This window comes from Pieris napi, chromosome 17 (genome assembly GCF_905475465.1).
Source record: "Pieris napi chromosome 17, ilPieNapi1.2, whole genome shotgun sequence".
NCBI lineage: Eukaryota > Metazoa > Arthropoda > Insecta > Lepidoptera > Pieridae > Pieris > Pieris napi.
This window is the reverse complement of record NC_062250.1, coordinates 10415219-10438029: the sequence shown is the minus strand read 5'-3', so window position 1 is coordinate 10438029 and position 22811 is coordinate 10415219. Positions and strand designations below refer to the sequence as shown.

Below are 22811 nucleotides of genomic sequence, written 5' to 3'. Positions count from 1 at the left end.
ACCACAGATTATGCAGATAGCTGACAATTATGTAACGGAACACAAAGTTTTATAGCTACTAGAAATTCTATAAAAAAATATCTTTAAAAATCGTATCAAGCGACAGCGATATTTGCTTATTTTCTTGGCAGTGTTGGCCTAGTGGTTTCAACGTACGACTCTCATCACTAGGGTACTAGGTTCGATCCCTGATTGTGCGAAAAGAGATGTCTACAAATGACTGTAAGGGATACGGCATGTCTTATACACAAAAAGTCGACGGCATGTGTCAGGCACAGTAGGTTGATCAACTACTTGCCTATAAGGATCTCTAAACTCAAATCATTTTGATTGATTTGAGTTTAGAGTTATGCTTTTTATCATTAAAATATAAAACAAGTAGTTTTTAATTTATGGACTCCTCCATTTGCTCTATGGCCCGATTCATTAATTAATGATATTATCTTCCAATAACAATATTTTAACCGCCCATAGAATGTGATTATACATAGATCCCGTAGGATTTGTGTTCGCTCTTTCTGTGCTTCGTTTGGATTGGAAAACTCCGACGATTAGAGTAGGGCTCATCAAAATACCGAAATACTTTTCAATTTCGACAAGATATTGTTCTTCTCAGGTTGTGTAACAATATAATAACTGCCAGAAGTATGTATAAGGTATTGGTCGTTTTATTTTTTCTATAGTATTTTTTTTTTAGATTTTAATTATTTTTAACATACTTACTTCTTTCAAATAGTTTTTTTTTAATACAAACAAATACCTCTACAAGTCTACATAGTAGCCTATCAGACACGCGATCAGGCAGATCTGATGCCGAAAAGCAAGGCAGTAGGGGAGTGTCAAATCTCCTCTTTCCTAAAAAGACTTAATTTGCTCAAGCTTAGGCTTGGCGACCCCGAACAACTACTACAGAAATATCCTCATGATATTTATGGGCAAGTCGGAGCCTGCTGGCAGGCAGGACCTGCAGCACCTTTTATGCTATTCATCTAACTGACATATTCGACAATTCTGTAGCAGAATTTTTGCAGCTGCTATCTGTGCTCAAGCAACAACTCTGATAGCCATCCTGGGATACCGAGATCATGCCAGTCTCGAGGCTACCCCCTGGCTCTGTCGTAAGTCGAACAGTCAATAAATAAATGAACCACTTTTAGCCAGTTAGTTAATAGTTACGAAAGCCATCACAAAATGCGCTAGGCAATTAAATATGTGTCCATATAAAAAGTCTAAATTATACTTTATCTGATTAAGCTCATAGCGAAATCATGTTGAACACATTTCCATCAAGTTTTTCAAGTTTTCCGACATTATACAGTGGCAGTATAAGTAATTGGTGAATTATTTATTATCAGGTTTTTGCTGACGATGCGATCTATGTTGGAGATTTAATTAAAGCGATATAACCTTCGACGGAGCGATTGATCTTTGTGATGGAGCTCGGGACCGGTAGGAATGTTATAAAATGAGGCAATCAGTCGTACGATTCTACTGCGATCACTACTTGTTGCACTTGCTGTGCTATAACAAACTATGCTAGAGATTTGTTCGATTAGACTACATAATACATATATATATACATTCTACATATTATCATAGTCCGCTGTATAATTTTCACGACTTGATAAAATTTGTTTATGTAATAAACTCTCAAACTCAAACTTAAAATATCTTTATTCAAGTGGGTAACCAAGTACACTTTTGAATCGTCAAGTTAAATTAATCGTAAATTTACATTTACTACCAGTTCGCGAGTCAAGGGCGTAGAGCGGGTAAGAAGAACTGGCAAGAAACTTTCCGCCACTCTTTTTAATCGCCAAGTATTGTTATACAAATTGTTTGAACTGGAGCAAATCAATCCCAAGGATTAGGATCATTTAAGTAGTCCTCAAATTTATAAAAAGCTTTGTTGATTAATTTTCGTTTAACGAGGGCTTTGAATTTATTTAGTGATAATTCTCTAATTTCGCTTGGGAGTTTGTTGTAAAAACGAATACAATTTCCATATAAGGAGTGGTTGAATAGGAGATGATACCGCCGCCCATGGACACTCACATTGCCAGAAGGCTCGCAAGTGCGTTGCCGTTATCTGCTTATCTTATATTATGAATGTGATATGTTTGTTCGGTTGAAACAAAAAACCATTTTGCTGACCACGACGCTCAGACATATCCGACTGAATCTGAAAACTGATCAACCAGTGCAATTTAGTGTAACGGATTTCGACAGATAATTTAAACCATTTATCTTTTATCTGTATATGCGCCTGCGATCAATAGCTAGTAAATTTTAAAGAAACATAAATATTCAGTAGCGGGTTAAAAATATTCAGGTTATCTAACCTCTTACTAAGTTAAGCTTAATATTGTAATTATATCCAATATTGCTCTCATTTGTCAAATGCTATCTCAAAATCTATTGAATTTACTACTTGAAATATTCACTTATCTATAATTGAGCGGTTTTGCGATAGAGTTTCATATTTATACTGTGGTCAGTTTAAATGGGACCCATTTTTTAGTGCATTTTGTAACTTGGCATGTTTATTGTTACGAAAGTTTATATTTAACTTTATACAAAGCAATATATATGTAGTATGTTTTGTCACTTATTATTTCGTAAAGCGTCATACGAATGATAAGGACAAAAAGGTGTTTCGGAGCTTGTTTGGGGGTTTGTACCAATGCTGTGTTGTCGCTTAGTGGTCAATTTGGTTGACGTAATTTAACCTGAAGCCCTTGCCAAGGTCCACACCATTCATGGCCATAGGGGCCGTATCAAGGGCTGATCGCGTGGTGGGATGCGGACAAGACTGTTGAACCTTGTCCTGCCTCGGGTGATTGCTGGTGGCAACGTGGGGTTTTAGTAGCGTGTCCTACATCTCCCCAAAAAAAAAATACCTGGTTCTCCAAAATTAAAATTAAAATAAAATTGTTTCAAGCTGGCAAAAAAGGTTGTTACGGAAATATTTTTTTTTTAATTTATTAAAGCACAGAATTATTTATGAAGCATAGCATGTCCATACGATATCACGATTCCATAATAACAATTTTGGTTTTAAAGTCAAAACACCGAATATTTATTTACATGTAAAAAACTACTTTATAAATAACTAGTCAATATTTAATAATATGGTATTAGTTAATAGTAAAACCTTGTTGAAACACTTGTTATAACGAAACAGGATACAAGGGAATAAGAATAACTATGCTAATTTTAAAAGCCTTTTCTCGTCGTACTTATTTTTCTATTGCAGATGTTTTCCAAACATAGAGACAATTAACATAATATATTTTTTTTCTAGGTACCACCTTTGCGGTGCGGAAACGATAGATAAGGTAGAATTATTTATATTGTTTTACATAGAAAAGTAATTTATGCTACGTGAATCAATTAAGAAGGTTCTTACAGTTTTCGAAAAAGTACTTCTAAGGTGATTTTTGAAAGAGTACCAATTTTTTATTGGCTGACAACGCACTTGTACGTCTTCTGGCATTCTTAGTGTCCATGGGCGTACCACTTAATATCAGATGAACCTTTGGTGCCTCTTTGCATCTGTTATTCTTATTTCTGTTTATTAAGGTGATTACCAAAAATACATTTAAAAAATCCCATCAATAAAATATATGTATTTTACGTGATAAATTAATGCATGAAAATGAACGCATCGCCAACTGATAGTTTTCAATTTGTAATTTTAGTCTCAGAATATATTAAGCCGTACATATATTCATCATAATTATTATAAATTATCCATACTAAATCGTTTCTATAAAAAAATAGTCTTTCGACACTTGTTACCGACGCATGTTGGTAACAAAGTACGAGTTTTTTTGACATGTTACACGAGATCCAGAAAGCCTAGAAAAACACATCGTGACTGGCGGAGTGGAGGGCACCAGACCCGAGGCCGATCCCCAACTCGCTGGACCAATCAAGTAAAGGCCCTTGCGGATCCACCATCACCAGATGCAGAGGCTTGTCGAAGACAGGGGAGAGTGGAGGAACGGCGCCACTAACACGACCTTCAGAAATGAGAGTTGCTAACAGCAAGATTGATTATGGCGAATTTAACAGGTTAGAGGATTAGGCAAGGTCTAATTATTAATTATAAATTATATTTAAAGAGTTTCCAATATATTGTCTCGTCGTGGCCTGGGTCTTACTGGTCCAGTGGGTATATTTCTTACTGGCCTGCTAAGTCCCAAGCTAAGATGCTGACTTCTACGTCCAGAAGATTCAACAGACGTATGTACTAATGACTGACGTTTCCTATACTATTTATGTTTGATTAAGGTTTTATTAAAATATTGTAAACGAATATAACCTCCGTCTTTAGCAAACATGACCCATGCTATTGATAAACGTAAACCCTCAAATAGCTATTGTTTAACTATGATTCACTTTATAGAACTTTAAATACTTTTAGCCGTTAGTGAACACAGAAAAGATTCGAGCAAAATAAAACACAGCAACAATCTCAAGTATTATGCATAGTTAAGGTCATACACTATTTTTTGTTTAATCATATTTTCATTTAAAACTTATATTCCTTTTGCATTAAGTGTATCACGAAAGAACTGTACACTTGTCACACAGGGGCTACCCAGTTTGGGGACTAGCATTAGATCAATTTTGTGTCATCCATATATATGTTACGAATAATCTTATTATAAATGTATTATTTCCAGACAATTCTTTTTACTTTATATTTCTGTCACTCATATTTCGCTCGTGATATGATCTTGCTATGCAGGTCAGAGTTGGACCATTGTATCCCATTTACAGAATACCACATGGGGTCCAAGCATTTACTTTATTGTTTAAATTCAACGGACTTTACTATGTACAAAGATAAAAACTCTCTTACTTTTTTATTATTCAAGCTAATTAGTATAAAAAGTCTAAAACCTTAGAACGACATTTGAATTAATTGTATACATAAAAAAATATCGATCTATAAGGACAAATGTATAAAATATAAATGTTAATAAGTAACCTTTGCATGGCACTTGTTTTTTTTCATACTGCAATATATGAAACACATCGCTCAGAGACGCGCGACCCTTTTCAACATATGTCTAATACTACAAAAAATAAAACTGCTTTAACAAATATAAATGTGAATTTATTATCTAAATGACTCGACGTTTTGAGTCTTTTTCGTCACCGACATACTGAAACATAGCCAGTTAAAATGCCATTTTAATTCCATACTAAATTACATATCAACTGGGCGTTAGTTTTGTTATTAAACTCTTAGTCTACGTCAGTTATTGTTATTTCCATTACATTTCCATTTGGATCTATTCTTTGCTTCCATTCACTAATACGGGCTCCCTCGTCAGCCCATGGATCTTATGGTACTCCCATGTTTCTTTGCTTTGTAAGGCGTGGATTAAAAAAAGAGTGGCGGAGAGTTTATTGCCAGTTCTTCTTGTCCGTTCTACACCTTGATTTAAGAACTGGCAGTAAATTTAAAATTAGAAGCATTAATATGTATTTCTTTATTGACGTTCATAAGTGTACATTGTGTTACCTAAATGAGTAAATGATTTTGAATTTGATTAACGCGTCGGTGATCATAGTTTTCGCCCTGATGTGGTCACTTGATATTTTGTTTCGACTTCACTTCGCTATTGTCATCGTTATTATAGAAACGTTTTAAGAAGTTTAGTTATTTTTTTTTTATAAAAATGTGTACTTGAACATGCTGAAAACGGTCTCTGAACGTTTATAACGTAATAAAGACAATCTAAATTAGTAACGCCAAAATATTGCTTAGCTATTTGAGGCATAATGTCACGTTTATATGTATTTTATTTCAGTTCTCATTTTGGAGTTAATGATATGTCGCCGTATAGCTGGGGTTTCCTAGTGGCAGATGCCTTTTCTCTGCAATGCCCTTGGAAATCCCAAATGCAGGTGACTATCACACGACGTGGAAGAATTATTTATAATATATAACAGCCTTTAGAAATATTTAAAAAAAAAAAAAAAGTACTTGAGTCTGGAAGAGATTGGAAAACGCAAACGCATTGGAACATACATTATTTGTGGAAGAGCTCATATCACCAGATGAACCTCAGAAATGAAAAAGAAGAAGAAATTGTATAACAACCCTCTTTTCTTCTCGATTGGGTAATATTTTAATCGCCATGATTTACAGATAATAATATTTATTTAATAATTAGTTTACATGTAACATCTGAATTATTTCCGCATATTTAATTAACTTCGCCAGGAATCAACATAATTATAATAATTTATATATGCATGCGTGGGAGTTGTACTAGAATAGAAAATTTTTTGTCGTCCTTGTTTATTTCAGTATTAATTTATTACTTCCACATACACCTGAATCAAAACAACAGCGCCGGTAATTATGAATACTATTATCTCGACCGATACAATTTATTACTTTATAAACTTCTCATTAATTTAAAAAAAGTCACTTAATATTCACATGAGTAGTGAATATAGAAATAAAATGGTTTAACAGGATAGACATAATTCCTATTTTTACATAAAAAAGTGTGTACCACGGCAGCCTGGAAACTTAAAAAAAATAAGGCTTGAGTTTGTAAGGTCACATTAAATATTACTAGTAAGTATGTGAGTGTATAAAAGCTTAAGTCAACACCAATTACAGAGGGAACAGCTTTATTGTTAGGGCGGCGGTTAACAATTTAACAGTTGATATCGCCTCAAGTGTAGTGTCGGCAGGGAGAGCTCGAGTTCCTCAGTGGAATAGTGTATGATAAGTTTTTATAAGTAAGTTATACTACCCTTTGTGTTCCTTAACTAAGATTGGTTAGTTTATTGCTTTCTTTAGATAGCTGGATTAAAATTATTTTATTGTTATCAATCCATTTAATTATTAAGTACTTAATTATATGTAAATATTTGTTTAATGGCGTAAAAAGAACTTTATATCAAGTATGTAAGTAAGTAGCTGTAAATCTTTCTGAATAAACAAAATTTAAAAAATATAATAGCAATTTAATACTAGTACAATTATAATATTTAATACGAGTAGTAGGTAGTCCGACGGAGTGAGGCCTTCCGCCAAATTCTTCCACTTAAGTATCTATCTTTGCTACTATTTTGCGACTTGGCGATTAAAAAGAGTGGCGAAGAGTTTATTGCCAGTTGACTTGCCCGCTCTACGCCCTTGACTTGCAAACTGGTAGTAAATGTAAATTTATGAATCAATTTAACATATTTTCTGTTGACGTTCATAAGTGTACCTACTTGTTTATGCACACTATCTTTAAGTAAGCAGTTAGTTAAACAGGATTAGCTTAATAAAATACATAGTATAAATGTTTATAATATAATTAACCTTCGTAAGGCAAGCACCACGTTTTGTATCGCTACAAATCGACACCGGGACCACCGTCAAAGTTTTAAATACAGTTAAGGTTGAACTGCAAAAAGTTTAAGAATGAATAATTGAAAACAAATAGGTTATTATATAAAATAATTAATTTATAATTATATGGTTCGATGTTATTTTAAAAGCTGCATATAGTTAATTACTGTCTGTGGGTAGTCGAGTAATTAATTTTTTATCTGCAATTAAAAGTCATCAAGATCGTTGAAAATTGAGTATCTGTTTCCTAAATGTCCATTTAAGTCTTGTATTGTCTACGGCTAAATTAACTAAGCCGACTTTGTTTAAAACTATAGGTTTTCATACTTCCAGAAAAGAGGGTATTTTTAAAAGGTCGCCAAGGCACTTATGAGCCTTCTGGCAATGTGATTGTCCATGGGCGGCAGTATTACTTAACATCAGGTGAGTTTCCAGCCGGCAAACGGACTGTTACATAACGAAATGGCCCAAACCCAGAATGAATACAATTTTGGATCCATCCGTAAAATAATAAGTATTAAAATTTTCTAAAAAGGTTTTCTGATAACTGCTTAATAAATAATTGTAGTATTAATAATCTCGGACTCGGAGCTGTCCTTTGTTACATATGGCCATTTGTTCAATAGGCTGTGAAGCTTGGACAATAAAAGAAGATACCCGGCGGCGCTTAGAAGCATTTGAGAGTGGTGTTATCGTCGTATACTTCGTATAGGCTGGATCCAGAAGGTGTCTTTCGAGAAAGTTCTTAATCTAGTTGAAACACAAACAACGGAAAGCGTTTCATGTGTTGCGCCATGACAGCTGGGGTAAACGGCTTGTTGGTATATAGAAAACGTCTACGGAACGTTAGGGAGTGGACGGGTTTTGCCACTGCGGAAATTTGCTGCATCTGACACAGGGCAAGACACGCTTCACGAGACTGTTAGTCAACCTCCAGTAAAGGAGAGGCCAAAAGAATAAGAGTCATGGACGATTCGAGCTCAAGACAAGAAAAGAATTGATTGAAGATGCTTCGCATACCATGGACCGCTAAAAGAACTAGCTAATCAATCTTGGATCAACTCGGAGTTCGTACGAGACTCTCAACAATATATTATAGAAGAATACTTACTCACTTTGGTCATATTGCCCGTCGTAAACCAGACAACCTGGACAAGTTAGTTGCCGTCGGCAAGTTGGAAGGCAAAAAGCCGCGGCGCAGATCGCCAACCCGCTGGTATGACGTCACGATCCTCATAACAGCTGCGCTAAGGGAAGCTATTGACGGAACAGAGTGGAGAGATATCACTAACAGGGTAGCAGGTACCTTACAGGCTCTTTTATCACTGCCTTTCAATAAATTTAAGAAATGTATTAAAGAAAAGCTGTGTAAAAAGGCTTACTATAAAGTCAACGATTATCTAGTTGATAAAAGGGCCTGGGACTAGTGCTAGACAGGCTACTTCTAATTAATTTGCGATATTTGTTTTAATAAGTGTTGTTTGATGATTTCCTGTTTTAAAAGAGTACCGAGAGTTTTTTACGCCGGCTTTTTCTCTCGTTCCCCCCTCTGTCTTCTTTGCCGATGAGTAGGGATGCCTTCAAATTTAATGACGTGGAATAAGTGATACATGTATCTTATGTTCCATAATAAACATATTTTATTTTTTATTTTATTTTTACAGTGACACGACCTTCAGCAATGAAGAATACGACTGAGAAGAAAAGAAGAAGAGAACTACTACGAATAACTACTTTAAGAGGAGAATCAAAACATCAAAATAAAATTCACATTCATTTATTATTAATCCCAACAATCACTTTCTTTGAAAGCCGCTACACACTGTGTCGTACTTTTACTGTCAAACTTATCTAACACAATCTCTTTTCTTCTTTCTATATCTTTCTTTTTCAAACTTGCGGGCTTCTCTTTCTTTTTCTCTTCGGATACTTTCCGGCGACCGTTGGTCTGAATTTCCCGCGTTTTTTCCTTCTCGGGTTCCATTTGGGGAATTTCTGGCCTCTTTGGGGGAGGCTCTGTTTCCTCAACCTATAAAAATGTATTATTTTACTAACTTCACTTGACATTAAATATGTTTATGGTACAACGAATATATAATAGTTCACAAATTGCTTTAACGATTGCTTTAACTATTTTCTTTTTCTTATTTTTATTAATATTTCTGTCATCGATATAAGAATTTTCATATTTAACTTATTTATTAAAGATGCTTTATCAAACTATAAAACCAATATTCTGTCTCTTATAATCATAGCAAAAACAAAATTTGATAGAAAGAGACAAAGTACAATAAATAAAACAGTGTAATAAAACTAAATTGGCTTTTAATTAAAACTCGTCCTATATATAGATTATAGATATATATAATTGTTAAGTATATATTCCTCTTAAATAAAATGATTTTGTCTCTTTCTTTCAAATGTGTTTACACTGTGATGATAAGAGACATATGAGTACTGTAAATATAAGCAGGGAAATACAATCTGGCACCCAAATCCGCCATTTTGAAATATTTCCCGCCTAATCGTATTTTGACAGTGACAATTTTGACACAACAACAATGGCCCAAAATGAGGTTTATTTTGTTACCATTATCCCTCAGTCAACTGAAAAGAGTTAAGCCCAATCAACAATATTATTCTTATTCACAAACAATTTTACTACAACAAAAATTGATCATCAAAGATTTTACATTTTACAACTGCAGTTTTAACAATATCTTAAATCTGTCACAACTTTTTAATAATAGGCTATATTTTTTTTTATTCAATGCACAGAACCTACATCGGATGAATGAGGGTGAGATTCAGACACGTTCGAAGCTAAGCCGAGTCGCGATCAAGATAGATCAAATCTATTTAACATAATCGTATACAGAAACATCAAACTTCGTAAGTTTGAATTCTATTGTTTTTGGTATGATTACAGATATTTTTTTACTAATCTGTAAAAGCCAGATAAAAATGTTGTTCTAAAAATGTTATGTATTCATTGTAAAATCATTAAACAATATCATCTGAAACTACAAGAAACGTCAATCTGAGAGTGTATTTAAAAGTAATTATTTTTAACCAATAAAATAGACGTTTAAATTTTAAACATATCAATAAATATATTTAACGTGAAACAGAGTTTAGTTTGTGCAATGTGTCAAACATCAATTCATTATTATCTGTATTTTTAATTACACAATTGTCCGTTTGGTGGCGCCAAAATCGCAGCTTAGGCTTAGACACCGCTTCCATCAGTTGTTGTAAACTAACAAAATTTGACTTCAAGAAATAACTTCTTTCTGAATACAAATATGAACGTATAGCGGGCTGTTCGGGGTATTTGTTGTGTTTCTCCGAGGGAGTCGGTACGGAATGAGTTTAAGGAATTAAATATTATGACACTATCTGGTCAATATATTCTTGAAGCCTTGTTGTATGTCCAAAAAAATATAAACGATTTTAAAACAAATGGTGACTTTCAACAGTATAATACGCGAAATAGAGCTAATTTGAGTGTACGACCAACCAGGCTCCAAAAGATAAACCACTCCTTATATGGAAATTGTATTCGTTTTTACAACAAACTCCCAAGCGAAATTAGAGAATTATCACTAAATAAATTCAAAGCCCTCGTTAAACGAAAATTAATCAACAAAGCTTTTTATAAATTTGAGGACTACTTAAATGATCCTAATCCTTGGGATTGAATTGCTCCAGTTCAAACAATTTGTATGACAATACTTGGCGATTAAAAAGAGTGGCGGAAAGTTTCTTGCCAGTTCTTCTTACCCGCTCTACGCCCTTGACTTGCGAACTGGTAGTAAATGTAAATTTACGATTAATTTAACTTGACGATTCAAAAGTGTACTTGGTTACCCACTTGAATAAAGATATTTTGAGTTTGAGTTTGAGTTTGAGTTATACTGTTTCATACGGTAGTCTCGTTCTGCATCTCACCCTCAGACCCATAAAAGTATGTGAACCATAACAAACTACTTTTATAAATATACAACTTTAAAGAACGTTATAATTGTTACCATTAACATTAGAACAGGCTTACAACGCTAGACAATGTACCTGGAATATTCCAGACGAGGTACGCTTCCTCACGAGTTGCTTGCCAGGTGTGCTCAAGCTGCTGGACCTGCTGCGTTTAATCGGCGATCCAATATCGGTGCAATCGATACCTTAAATTAGACAACGTGACGTAATGACCGAAGTACGATACAGATAATCCTTAACAGCTACTCGTCGTCATAGTTATCTTAATATTTATGCGTTATAACGCCCAATACTGCTGTGATCGCAACTATTGCGGGATTCGGAAGCCAATGTTCTGTAGTACCGGCGTAAATGCGCAATACGAATAATAATTCAAAACGAAATCTAACCCATACTAACAATAAGTGTATATAAAATCAAAGCGTGTAAAATTAAATGCAAACAGAACTTCACGCCTTGATTATAATTATAGTACAGGAGGCAAATGGGCAGGAGTAGTATGTGATACCGGCCCATGGGCACTCAAAATGCTAGAAGCTGCAAGTACGTTCCTCTTAACAATTAGTACAATATTCAAGAACCTTAAGTTGAAAGCCCAAGAAAAGAGCGTACCAATTCTTAAACGGAGACGCACTCGCGAGCAACCCCCTCTGGCATTGAGTGAACTTGGGCAGCGTTATCGGTTACGGGTGAGCCTCCTGCCCGTTTGCCCCCTGTTCTATAAGAAAAAGGTGGTAGTACGTGGCAAAGTACCTTCAGAAACGTTCATTTGAATAATTTAATTTTAAAATACTTATATAATTAATTACAAGTAGTCTGGCCATACAACTGCGCCGGTAAATAGTACTATAAACTAAAACATTTATATGGGTCTTAGGGATTTTGTTAATAAAAAATATTAGGAGCCCTGTAAGGCTGTATTTTTTAGCGTGCGACTCTCATTCCTGAGGTAGGTTCAATGGACCAATAAAATTTCTGTCTAATGTGCACGCCACTCGGTGAAGAAAAACATTGCGAAATCGCCTAAGACCCAAAAAGTCGACGGCGTGTATCAAACTTAGGAGGCTGATCACCTACTTGCCTATTTGATAAAACAAATTATAGCGAAATAGAAATCTAATGCCCACGTAAGGTTGTAGTGCCACTGGTTTTTTTGTTATAAAATAAAAATTGCTTTTCAACTTGAACCAGTAATTTTTGCAAGTTCAACCATTGTGCTTCATAACATTAATAATATTTATATATTACTAGCAGACCGGCCAAGCGTTGCTGTGGTAAACTATTCAAGGGAAACGGTCACACCAGTCATGGGGACCACCATGCTTTTTTCGTGGTTATGCCATTAAATTGTAGCTTAAGTGAAACGTTGGTAGTTTCAACACAGCGCCATCTGTTAGAATTGTGACTATCAAATCATAAACAAATATTTTGCAATAAAATAATATTGCGGGTATAAATTGAGATGTAAGCTATCCTATCTTTTAAGTTAGATCAAACTGCACACGGTGTACAAATTTGATTGATATCGGTTCGGTAGTTTAGGAGTCCATAGCGGGCAAACAACGTGACACGTAATTTATATATATTAAGATTACATTATTAACGTACCTTGATTGTTCCGTGAAGCGTCGGGTGCACTTCTGTAATACAAAGTACATATCGAATGAGAAAAAATGTCATAAATTATTCAATGCAAAAAGCAGCCGAGCCCAAACCGTGCGAACACATTCTTGCCTTGTGTCCAATTAGTTAAGCAAAAAATTGTATAACATTCGCTCATACATCTTAATGAGAGGTTCTTTTGGTTCGCTAAGGGTGTATTTAATATTATTTATGTGCGCGAGGGCTATTACACTTAGATAGACCGCAGATTCCCGGGTTCGAACTCCGCCTAACTAAAATGCGCCTTATACTGTATTCGATGTCGATCACGTGAAACACTATTATTTTTATTGAAGAAAATAGATAATTAACGTTATTATGATATGCTGATTATGCTAGCAACGAGGCTAGCGTGGGCGAGTATTTAGACTATAAGTTTGATACCAATTATATAACTAAGTTAATGTTCTTATTATATGACATTAATATATAAAAAATTCTCGTGTCACAATGTTCGTTCCCATACTCCTCCGAAACGGCTCGACCGATTCTTATGAAAATTTTTATGCGTATTCAGTAAGACTGAGAATCGGCTACTATCTCTATTTCAAACCCTTACGTAATAAGGGGTGTCCATGCCAATTTTTTTGTATTTTTTGTTTTGATACAGCATACAAAAATACATTCAACCCCTAATTTATCCCCTCTCCGATGTCCCCCTATTTTTTATTTGTTAATTAAAATCTTATGACTTGAACTCTGAGGTTTATATAGAGAAAAATTTTAAGAAAAACCTAAAAAGTTTTCATTATAGAAAACCGATCAGTCTCTCGGGTAGCATAACAAAATGTTCCACGTTGGTATGTACTAAAGGTAGGCTAAGTAAAATCACATTAAGGAGAAACGAAGTTCGCGATAACAGCTAGTGACATTATAAAAATTAATATGACATTTGCATGCCTATATATGGGTGATGCGGTTTTTTACAATTAATCGATCTAATTGTACCACTATCTTTGCAAATAAACGATTTATTATTTATGGTCAAAGGCCATTAACTACAACCGGAAAACCCTTTAAACCCCTCAAGACACAACTAAATACGCTAAGTTATTAGAGCGATAATCGCGTGCAATAATAAAAATTAACTCATCTCTATTAGGAAAATAATGCAATTCATATAAATTGTACGTTTATATAATAAATTACATTTGCTTAGTATCTAACTTGTAAGCGTAATGTAAAAACTTGTCACGCATGAGTAGGACCAACAGCTGAGTGCGGACTGTATTTAATTCTTTAAGTCCTAACACAGCTGCCCACTGAAGTATTTCCGAACCAATTCGACTTCAGGTCCTTCAAGAAAAGAGCGTGCAATTTCTTGAAAGACCGGCATTCTCTTGCAGGCCTTCTGGCAATGTGAGTGTCCATGGGCGGCGGTCTCACTTAACATCAGATGAGCCTCCTGCCAATGCAGGAGGCAGGCAATGCAGGCTCATTACATAAAAAAACAACAAAAACTAAATAGAGAATAGTTCACAGCTTTTCAACGAGTTTAACAGTCAACATAAATATTTTTTTTAAATGAAGCAAAAACTAATCTTTGTTTATGTAACAGGAGGCAAACGGGCCAGAGGTTTAAAATAAAAATAAAATAAAAATATGTTTATTATGGAACATAAGATACATGTATCACTTATTCCACGTCATTAAATTTGAATTTGTAGGCATCCCTACTCATCGGCAAAGAAGACAGAGGGTGTAGGCCGAGAGAAAAAGCCGGCGTAAAAAACTCTCGGTACTCTTTTAAAATATCAAATCATGAAACAACACTTATTTTAAAACAAATATCGCAAATTAATTAGAGGTAGCCTGTCTAGCACTAATCCCAGGCCCTTTTATCAACTAGATAATCGTTGACTTTATAGTAAGCCTTTTTAAATAATAAATTAGAGATAAAAGAGCCTCTGGGATTTTATTAAAGAAGAGTATCCCTTTCCCCAAAAAAGAATTACTAACTTTAGATAGTCTAGTACGGGGAAATTGCAGCCTGCGTTTGTTCCGTGTATTAACATTGTGCGTATGTTCTATTCTAGTAAACTTATCACTATTTTTGTATACATACATAATATTTTCACAAATATATTGCGATGGAAAGGTAAGTATATTAATTTCCTTGAATTTATCTCTAAGAGATTCCCTACATTTTAAATTATAGATTGCACGAATAGCCCTCTTCTGCAGGATGAAAATAGTTTCGACATCAGCAGCATGACCCCATAATAATAAGCCATAAGTCATTAAGCTATGAAAGTAACTAAAATAAACAAGTCTAGCTGTATCGACATCAGTTAGTGAGCGAATTTTTTTAACCGCGTAGGCTGCAGAACTAAGTTTACCTGATGTTAAGTGATACTCACATGGCCAGGCTCGCAACTTGGTTCAGGCCTTTTAAGAAATGGTACGCTCTTTTCTTGAAGGACTCTAAAGTCGAATTGTTTCGGAAATACTTCAGTGGGCAGCTGGTTCCACATACTGTGCGGAAAAAATTGCCTTAAGAAACGCTCAGTTGTGGAATGACTGAAGTCGAGCTGATACGGATGGTATTTTGTATTTTGCCTTGACGTCCGATGATGAAACTCAGCTGTAGGTATTAGTCCGAACAACTCCTCTGAACACTCTCCATTGTAATGGTAGAATAGAGAGATACCTCATCTCTACGCAACGCCAAGGGATAAAGCCGTATCAAGTGACTGGTCGTTGTCGCCTCGAATCGCTCTTTGTTGTACTACTTTTGTATTTATAGATCACTTTTAACCGCAGTAATTACCATTTGCAAAATAAAATGATTTGCCACTAAATTGTTCTATTGTGTATTAAAGTTGAATTAAAAGTATTAGTGGTATTATTATAGTAGTATTAGAAGTTAGTAAAGCTATACGCGCAAAAAGATTTTCATACAAATACTTGTAAACGAACTATTAACGCTTATATATAACCACTAAACCCTCAATGTTTAATAACAAGATGAATTTAATAGAAGAAATAAAACAATAAAATATGCATTTGCACATTGTAGGGTAAGTATGCAAATTCCAAGAAAATTACGCAAACTATAGTGTCTTAATTGATAAGTAATTATATCTCATATGGAAAAATATTCAATTAGGATATAATTAATACGCGCAAAACACTTCATTGACACAAAAATTTAATTGCAATCATAAATTGTCCTTATTAAGATTTATGACGCTTTTTAATATAAGGCTGTGAGAAATGTATTTTTTATAGAACAGGAGGCTCATCTGATGTTAAAGTATACCACCCATATGGACATTGTCAATGCCAGTGGGCACGCGAGTGCGTTGCCGGCCTTTCAATAATTGGTACACTCTTTTGTGTTTATAAGAACATTTCCTGTTCCTGTATATATAACCTTATTTAAATTCCTAGGCACTAATTTCCGGCATAAAATAGTTGCAAGACTCAGAAAACTGCCTGTGATTAAATGATTAACGAAATAGACTCAGAAATCTTTCAGCGACATCATTTTCTAGAGGCTTACTTCTAATCAAAGGGTAATTCTAATCAAATTCTATTTTAAACTTAATATAAAATATTTCGCAATAAATTACTAGAGTCTGGCTAATGAAAGAAGAATTATTTGAAAACTTTCGGATGGCAACACAGAATGTCATTGAATTTCTTAGGTTCATAATCATACTGATTTATTGTCCTCATACTTCATGCAATTAATCATTTTTATTTCTATTATATATTTTCTCCAAATAGTTAACAGGTATAATAGCCTAAACATTTAGAAAGTTCTTTCTTTCAATGTGAGAGACAGTGATAACAGCAATGACTCTGATGAATCTATGCATATTGATTTTTTGGATTCTTATTTTGATTATTCCGAATAAAGTTGTGTTTTATAATAAATATAGTTTTAGTTTTCCATGCAATACTAGTCATTTTTAGTATCAATAGTAAAAGACTAGATAAGTTACTATCAATGTAAAAAATAATAAAATAAAAGCAAGTATCAAGTAAGTTTAAACCACAAAATATATCAAACTTTTAGGGATACCATACAATTTTTCTTTCATTAGCCAGACTTAATTTATTGTACAACCATCGGCAAATACGAATACAGAATCATAGATAATCGAATTACCATAAAATAAATTGACATTGACAATTCGTACACTTTGCTCTGTGGAATTCTTTTCCTGTGATGCCTATTTAATTGGTACGCTAATTGTGTCCTGTGTATCCAAGGAGGTTAGTATTCACCTGTCGCGGGAACACGTCCCGAATTACAGCACACTCACGATTACCGTGCGTCTGCCACTTTATTTTTAATTGTGTTTTAGCACCTTGATTCTGTTTTTTATTCAAAGTGTTTAGTGTAATTAACCGTGCATCTATTTCGGGAATTTTATTTTTGCTGCCGTTATTTCAACGTTGGTGTACCATAATGCGATCCTTTCTTGTTTTATTTGTTAGAAGATTCTTATCTTTGGTTATTTGAACTGATTTGTTGTAATGGATTTTAACGCTTAATTGCTTATTTCATTGGACTTTTCCTGACAAAACAAAACTCCTTCGTACATTCAATTAGATGATGTAAATTATAGCTTTCCGATTCCGATTTATAATTAAGTATTTCCGAACCAATTCAACTTAGGGTCTTTCAAGAAAAGAGCGTACATGGGTATTAAGAATAGTCCTAAAAGGTCGGCAACCCACTCGCGAGCAGTCTAGTATTGAGAGTGTCAATGGGCGGCGGTATCACTCAACATCAGTTACCTGTTTTCCCCGTTCCATAAAAAAAACTTCTAAATTAAAAATATAAATTTTAAGATTTGAAAAGTTTATTTATTTATATATATTGTTTTGCTTAATTTCTTTTTATTATTTCTTATATATGCTATGTTTGCCTGTAAGTGCTTGACACATTAAAATTTGTATTTTATTTTTCTTTTATCAATGTATCAGTGTGCCGAGAGTTGGCAAGCTTCTTTAAAAAATAATAATAAATAAATAAATATTTTCATAGTTTCACCTACGTTTTGATTTGCTCTTTTCCGTTTTAATGCCATCTCCAAATATCTGCCTAATTATTTAACAAATAACTTTTGAAAATTGAAAAAGTCCGCGAACCACTAGGACGTTAATGCTTCAAGGGTTATGAAAGGGCAACCAGGCCGGTGGTCGATACTGACCCGTTGCTTAAGCCACCGCTTAATGCATTTATCAAAGGGGCCAAATAAGGCATATGACGTTAGATAAGCACCTGAGAGGATAACGACGCTCTTACGCCACTAATAAGCCATACGATCGTTAATAGATGAAGAACAGCTGTTCTGACTGCTCTCGGATGTTTCTATTAAAAACGATAGTTATTAATGTTTTTAATATTATTTATTATTTATAAGACACGGTATCAACTCGCAGTGAACATATGTAATATAATAATTTTCAAGTAAAGTAAAAGTTTTATAGTAATTTATAATGTTTGGACACAATCCCATAATTAACTGTATTATTAAGTAACGGATCAAGCCAAATTTATAAAACAGCTATGTACCAAACGTGGAGTTTTTGAAGCAACGCGTAAAGTTATTAAAATAGATTGATAATTTTTTTTAAATATACTTTTGAATATACATTATGTATTTTTATATATTTAAGGAACTTATTTAAATCTCAAACTTTCTTTATACTCTTTGAGTAAGTTTTAGAGCCGAGATTTGACAAATGACATACGGGAGACATACTTATGGTGAGAAACGGGACATAAGGGTTTAAATCATACCCTGCAGAGATGTCTGTGGAGGATAGATGGAGTATTGATCCTCCAACCTAAAGTAAGGATCCACGACCAAGCCACGGGGGCATTCGGGCCAGTCAGTGGCTATTTGTTAAAAGTATATTTATTTATTCACACTTCGTTACCTTATACGTCATACATATAAAAACGCAGGTTACATAAGTTATTAGACCGGCCTTATCGCTAACATTTCTTCCAGACAACCCTAATATGGAACAATAAAAAAAGTATATTTAGCGGCCGAAACAAATTCGTTAGTGCGTTTCAGGGTATGATTTGAAAGTGCAAACAATGTCGCTGTACGTCTATTATTATATTTATGAAAGAACTTAGCCCCCAAATGTTCTCTATGGAATTCAATTTAACAAAAACAAAATACAGTTTTATTTCCGAACCAATGCAACAATTCTTGAAAGGCCGGCAATCTCTTGCGAGCCTTCTGGCAATGTGAGTGTCAATGACGCGGTATCACAGTTCGCCATTTTTTATGAATAAAACTATCAACCGAGAAGATATCTATAAATTAATATATAAAAATAGATATTATAATCTAAGAGGCCAAGAAAAATGCTTTAATATACACCTGGTCAAATGTCCTTTAGTTATCATGTTTATTAGCTTATTTATAGTTAAATAACTAATGTCTATTTGCATATAACACTACACCTGCGGTTCCACTTCCGTAGTATGAGATTACGATAGCTTGAATTTTTTTTTATATACATAACTGGACAGAGAATCCCACCTGGTGTTAAGTGAGATGTGGCTACTGGAGAGCACACCTGTCCAGAAGATGCCTATATAACCGCCTCTTAAATGAACCCATATTATGTCTGGGAAAGATGGAAGGGGGTTAGGAGTTCCAGTCCTTTGCTGTTTTACAAGAAACGATAAATATACTCGTATATACACAAAACAAACATTTACGATTACGAAAAAAACAATTATTTTAAATAATAGTTTAAAAAATGGTTTGGTTTTAAATAATGGTTGCTCTATAGGCACAGCGCGCCCCACGCTTTTTCACAATAATACCAGTATTTTTTGTTCATTACCATTTTCAGCCTAAATTAGGAATTATTTTTCACTTTTTAGTTTGATGTGCTTTAAAAGCGTGTTTTTTAGTTTTTTTTAACTATTATTAATTTCTTATTTTAGTTAATTTTTTTTTCGGATTATTGCATTGTCATCGATCTTTAACAAGTACGCAAAATTTGAATAAAATCTGTCCGTTTAAAGTGGGTCAAAATCGAGTCCGAAGGAGTCGGTTACATACATACATACATACATACATACAGGTGAAGCTAATATAAAGCGTGTAAAAATACATGTAACTAAGTAATACCTAATGTGTTGTGTGATGGTGGTATTCAACTTCATACATGAAGAAAGACAGTGCTACCTTTGCACACAATTTACCGTCTCAAACAAATGAAATACGCGTTAAAGCTTGGTTTCTGTCGCTCTATATGGTCTTAATTACGCCTCATAAGAAAACAAACGGTTTCATGTTAGATCCATAGACGCGTGCGTAGAAAGATTTATTTTATAATGTTTATTTCATAACACAACCTAGCCCTTATGGGACCGTCCCTTTTAATTTAATAACGAACTAGTGCAGTGAATTCATGTATGCGGTGATGTTAGCTATTTCGACTATGTATTTGCGTATTTCCACGAGAATGTAAGTGCGTGCTCCTATTTCGCCATGTCTCCTGCTGATAGAGGACAAATCTTTGTTTTTAATTTATTTTATTATCATTTATTACTTAAGATGTCATGTGGAACTTGGTGTAATGGTTGACAGCTCCTGACAAACAAAAACCTTGGCAATTAAAAAGAGTGGTGGAGAATTTATTGCCAGTTCTTCTCTTCCGTTATACGCCCTTAATTTGAGAACTGGCTGTAAATGTAAAATTAGAAGCATTTCATATATATATTTTCTAGTTTTTGACGTTCATAGTCACATTGTAGGTACCTATATGAAGAAATGACTTTGACTTTGAATACGAATTGAATAAATAAAACTATAACCCACCTGTTCGATAATTTTCAACACTGTTTATTTGTTCAACAATGACAGTAAAAGTCAAATATAATTAAAATAACTTGTCGTCTTAATTTACATGATAAATGAAGCCGAAACTGCCGTCATTGAATATCGGAGTCGTTATGTCGTGCGGAATTTTATTACAAATATAATTGTAAGTAAAATTTATTGATCCGCGTTTAATTTTGATCGATCATTTTTGAACACCTGTGTTGTTGCTGTTAGGCAATTCGGTTTTTATTTAAAATTACCAAAAAAACGTGTGACACGTATTATAAATATATATATGTTGTATTAAAAAGATTACACGGGCAGTGTTGGCCTCATGTCTTCACCGTGCGACATCCCTGAGGTCGTAGGTTCGATCCCCGGCTGTGCACCAACTGACTTTCTGTCTATATGCGCATTTAATATTTGCTCGAACGGTGAAGGAAACACCATGAGGAAACCGACTTGCCTTAGACCCAAAAAGTCGAAGGCGTGTATCTATTAGATCCAACCAACCAACGAAAATGAAACAAAAACAAATCTGAGGCCCAGACCCAAAAGGTTGTAGCTTCACTGTTTAAAAGATTACTTTCAAATCCGAATTGAGCTTTTTAAGTATAAACGAAATACCCTGCCTTCGTATACCTGTATAAACTTCAAAACTACCGAACGATTTTTTGTACGGTTCACCAAGACGATGTTCCTAAAGATAATTCATTACAGTTTCAATTGGAAAAGGATTAATTACTGTTGATGAGCTTACAAAAAACTTGCCAAAATACACGAAAAATTTACACAGGGAAGCTGTCTACAGAGTGACGTAAACAGTGTTTCATGGTGCATATAAAGAACATGAATGAACTTTACATTTACATATGAATTCCCAATTATCTAACCGACATCCAATATGTTTACCACATAGCCGGTGTTAACATTATTAACTGTATGAATACTTTAATAATTAATTAAATAAAAAACCGGAAACCTTTAAGAAAAGGCAAATTCCACACATCGACTATAACAAATGTAGTAGCATAAGTGTCATATTATCTCAATCATGTAAATACGTACCTTTAATTAGCACTATGGAAAAGTAATTATTTAACAGGTGTAAAGCATATTTGACTTTTTATTTAACTGCAACACATGTGTACATAAGTAACACGAATGCATATTTATAACATAATTATTTAAACGATATACATTTAGTAAATAACTAAATGCTGTCTGGAGACTTCGATCTTTTAAAATACAAACACGCCAAAATTAGATAGTATTATCCTACAAAAACCGAAAGCCTTTTTTAAAATTAAGAGTGTAAGGGTTGGTCCTGATACAATGGGCATCCAGTAAAACCCAACTATCTGCTTGTACTGGGTGGCGCAAAAATACTGGCACTAAAGAGAATTTGTTTATTTTTTTTATATGACATTTCCTGTCATTCTCATTCTGTTGTTGAAAATTGTGTAGTGAACAAATGTAAAATACACTGAAAATAAACATGGACCGTTTTACTCCCCAAGAACGTGGAATAATCGTGTCAATGTTCTTACGGAATAATTCATCAGTGATAAAAACACAACGTGAATTTCGTCGACGATTTCCCCACCGTCCATATTTATTTTCTGTGTATTTTACATTTGTTCACTGCACAATTTTCAACAATAGAATGACAGGAAATGTCATATAAAAAAAATAAACAAATTTTCTTTAGTGCCAGAACTTTTGCGCCACCCAGTATGACAATAAACTAAACCTATAATTACATTAACGGCGGCATCCGACTTGGCAGTAATCACCTTCAGAATTCTGTTACTGCTGTTTCTTAGAGACAGCATAGTTTAAGTCTTTTACGCTGGAAAACTATCACCTAATATCCAATAGGATTATGGGTCCACACGTCCACAAGCCACTCGTGTAGAAACACTGGCAAGGGCTTGAAGAACAAGGTTCTTCTTCCACTT

General features: G+C 34.1%; 1 protein-coding gene across 1 annotated transcript in view; it reads right to left on the bottom strand.

The window, feature by feature from the left end:
- Nucleotides 1-9136: 9136 nt before the first annotated feature.
- Nucleotides 9137-22811, bottom strand: part of LOC125057852 (poly(A)-specific ribonuclease PARN-like) — a 39122-nt gene continuing 25447 nt past the window's right edge. Inside the window, exons 12-14 of the mRNA XM_047661770.1 lie at nucleotides 12980-13011; nucleotides 11447-11556; nucleotides 9137-9404 (exon numbers count right to left, since the gene is read on the bottom strand). Of these exons, the coding sequence (XP_047517726.1) occupies nucleotides 9159-9404; nucleotides 11447-11556; nucleotides 12980-13011 (388 nt within the window). The 3' untranslated portion in view covers nucleotides 9137-9158. The remainder of the gene's footprint in view (nucleotides 9405-11446; nucleotides 11557-12979; nucleotides 13012-22811) is intronic.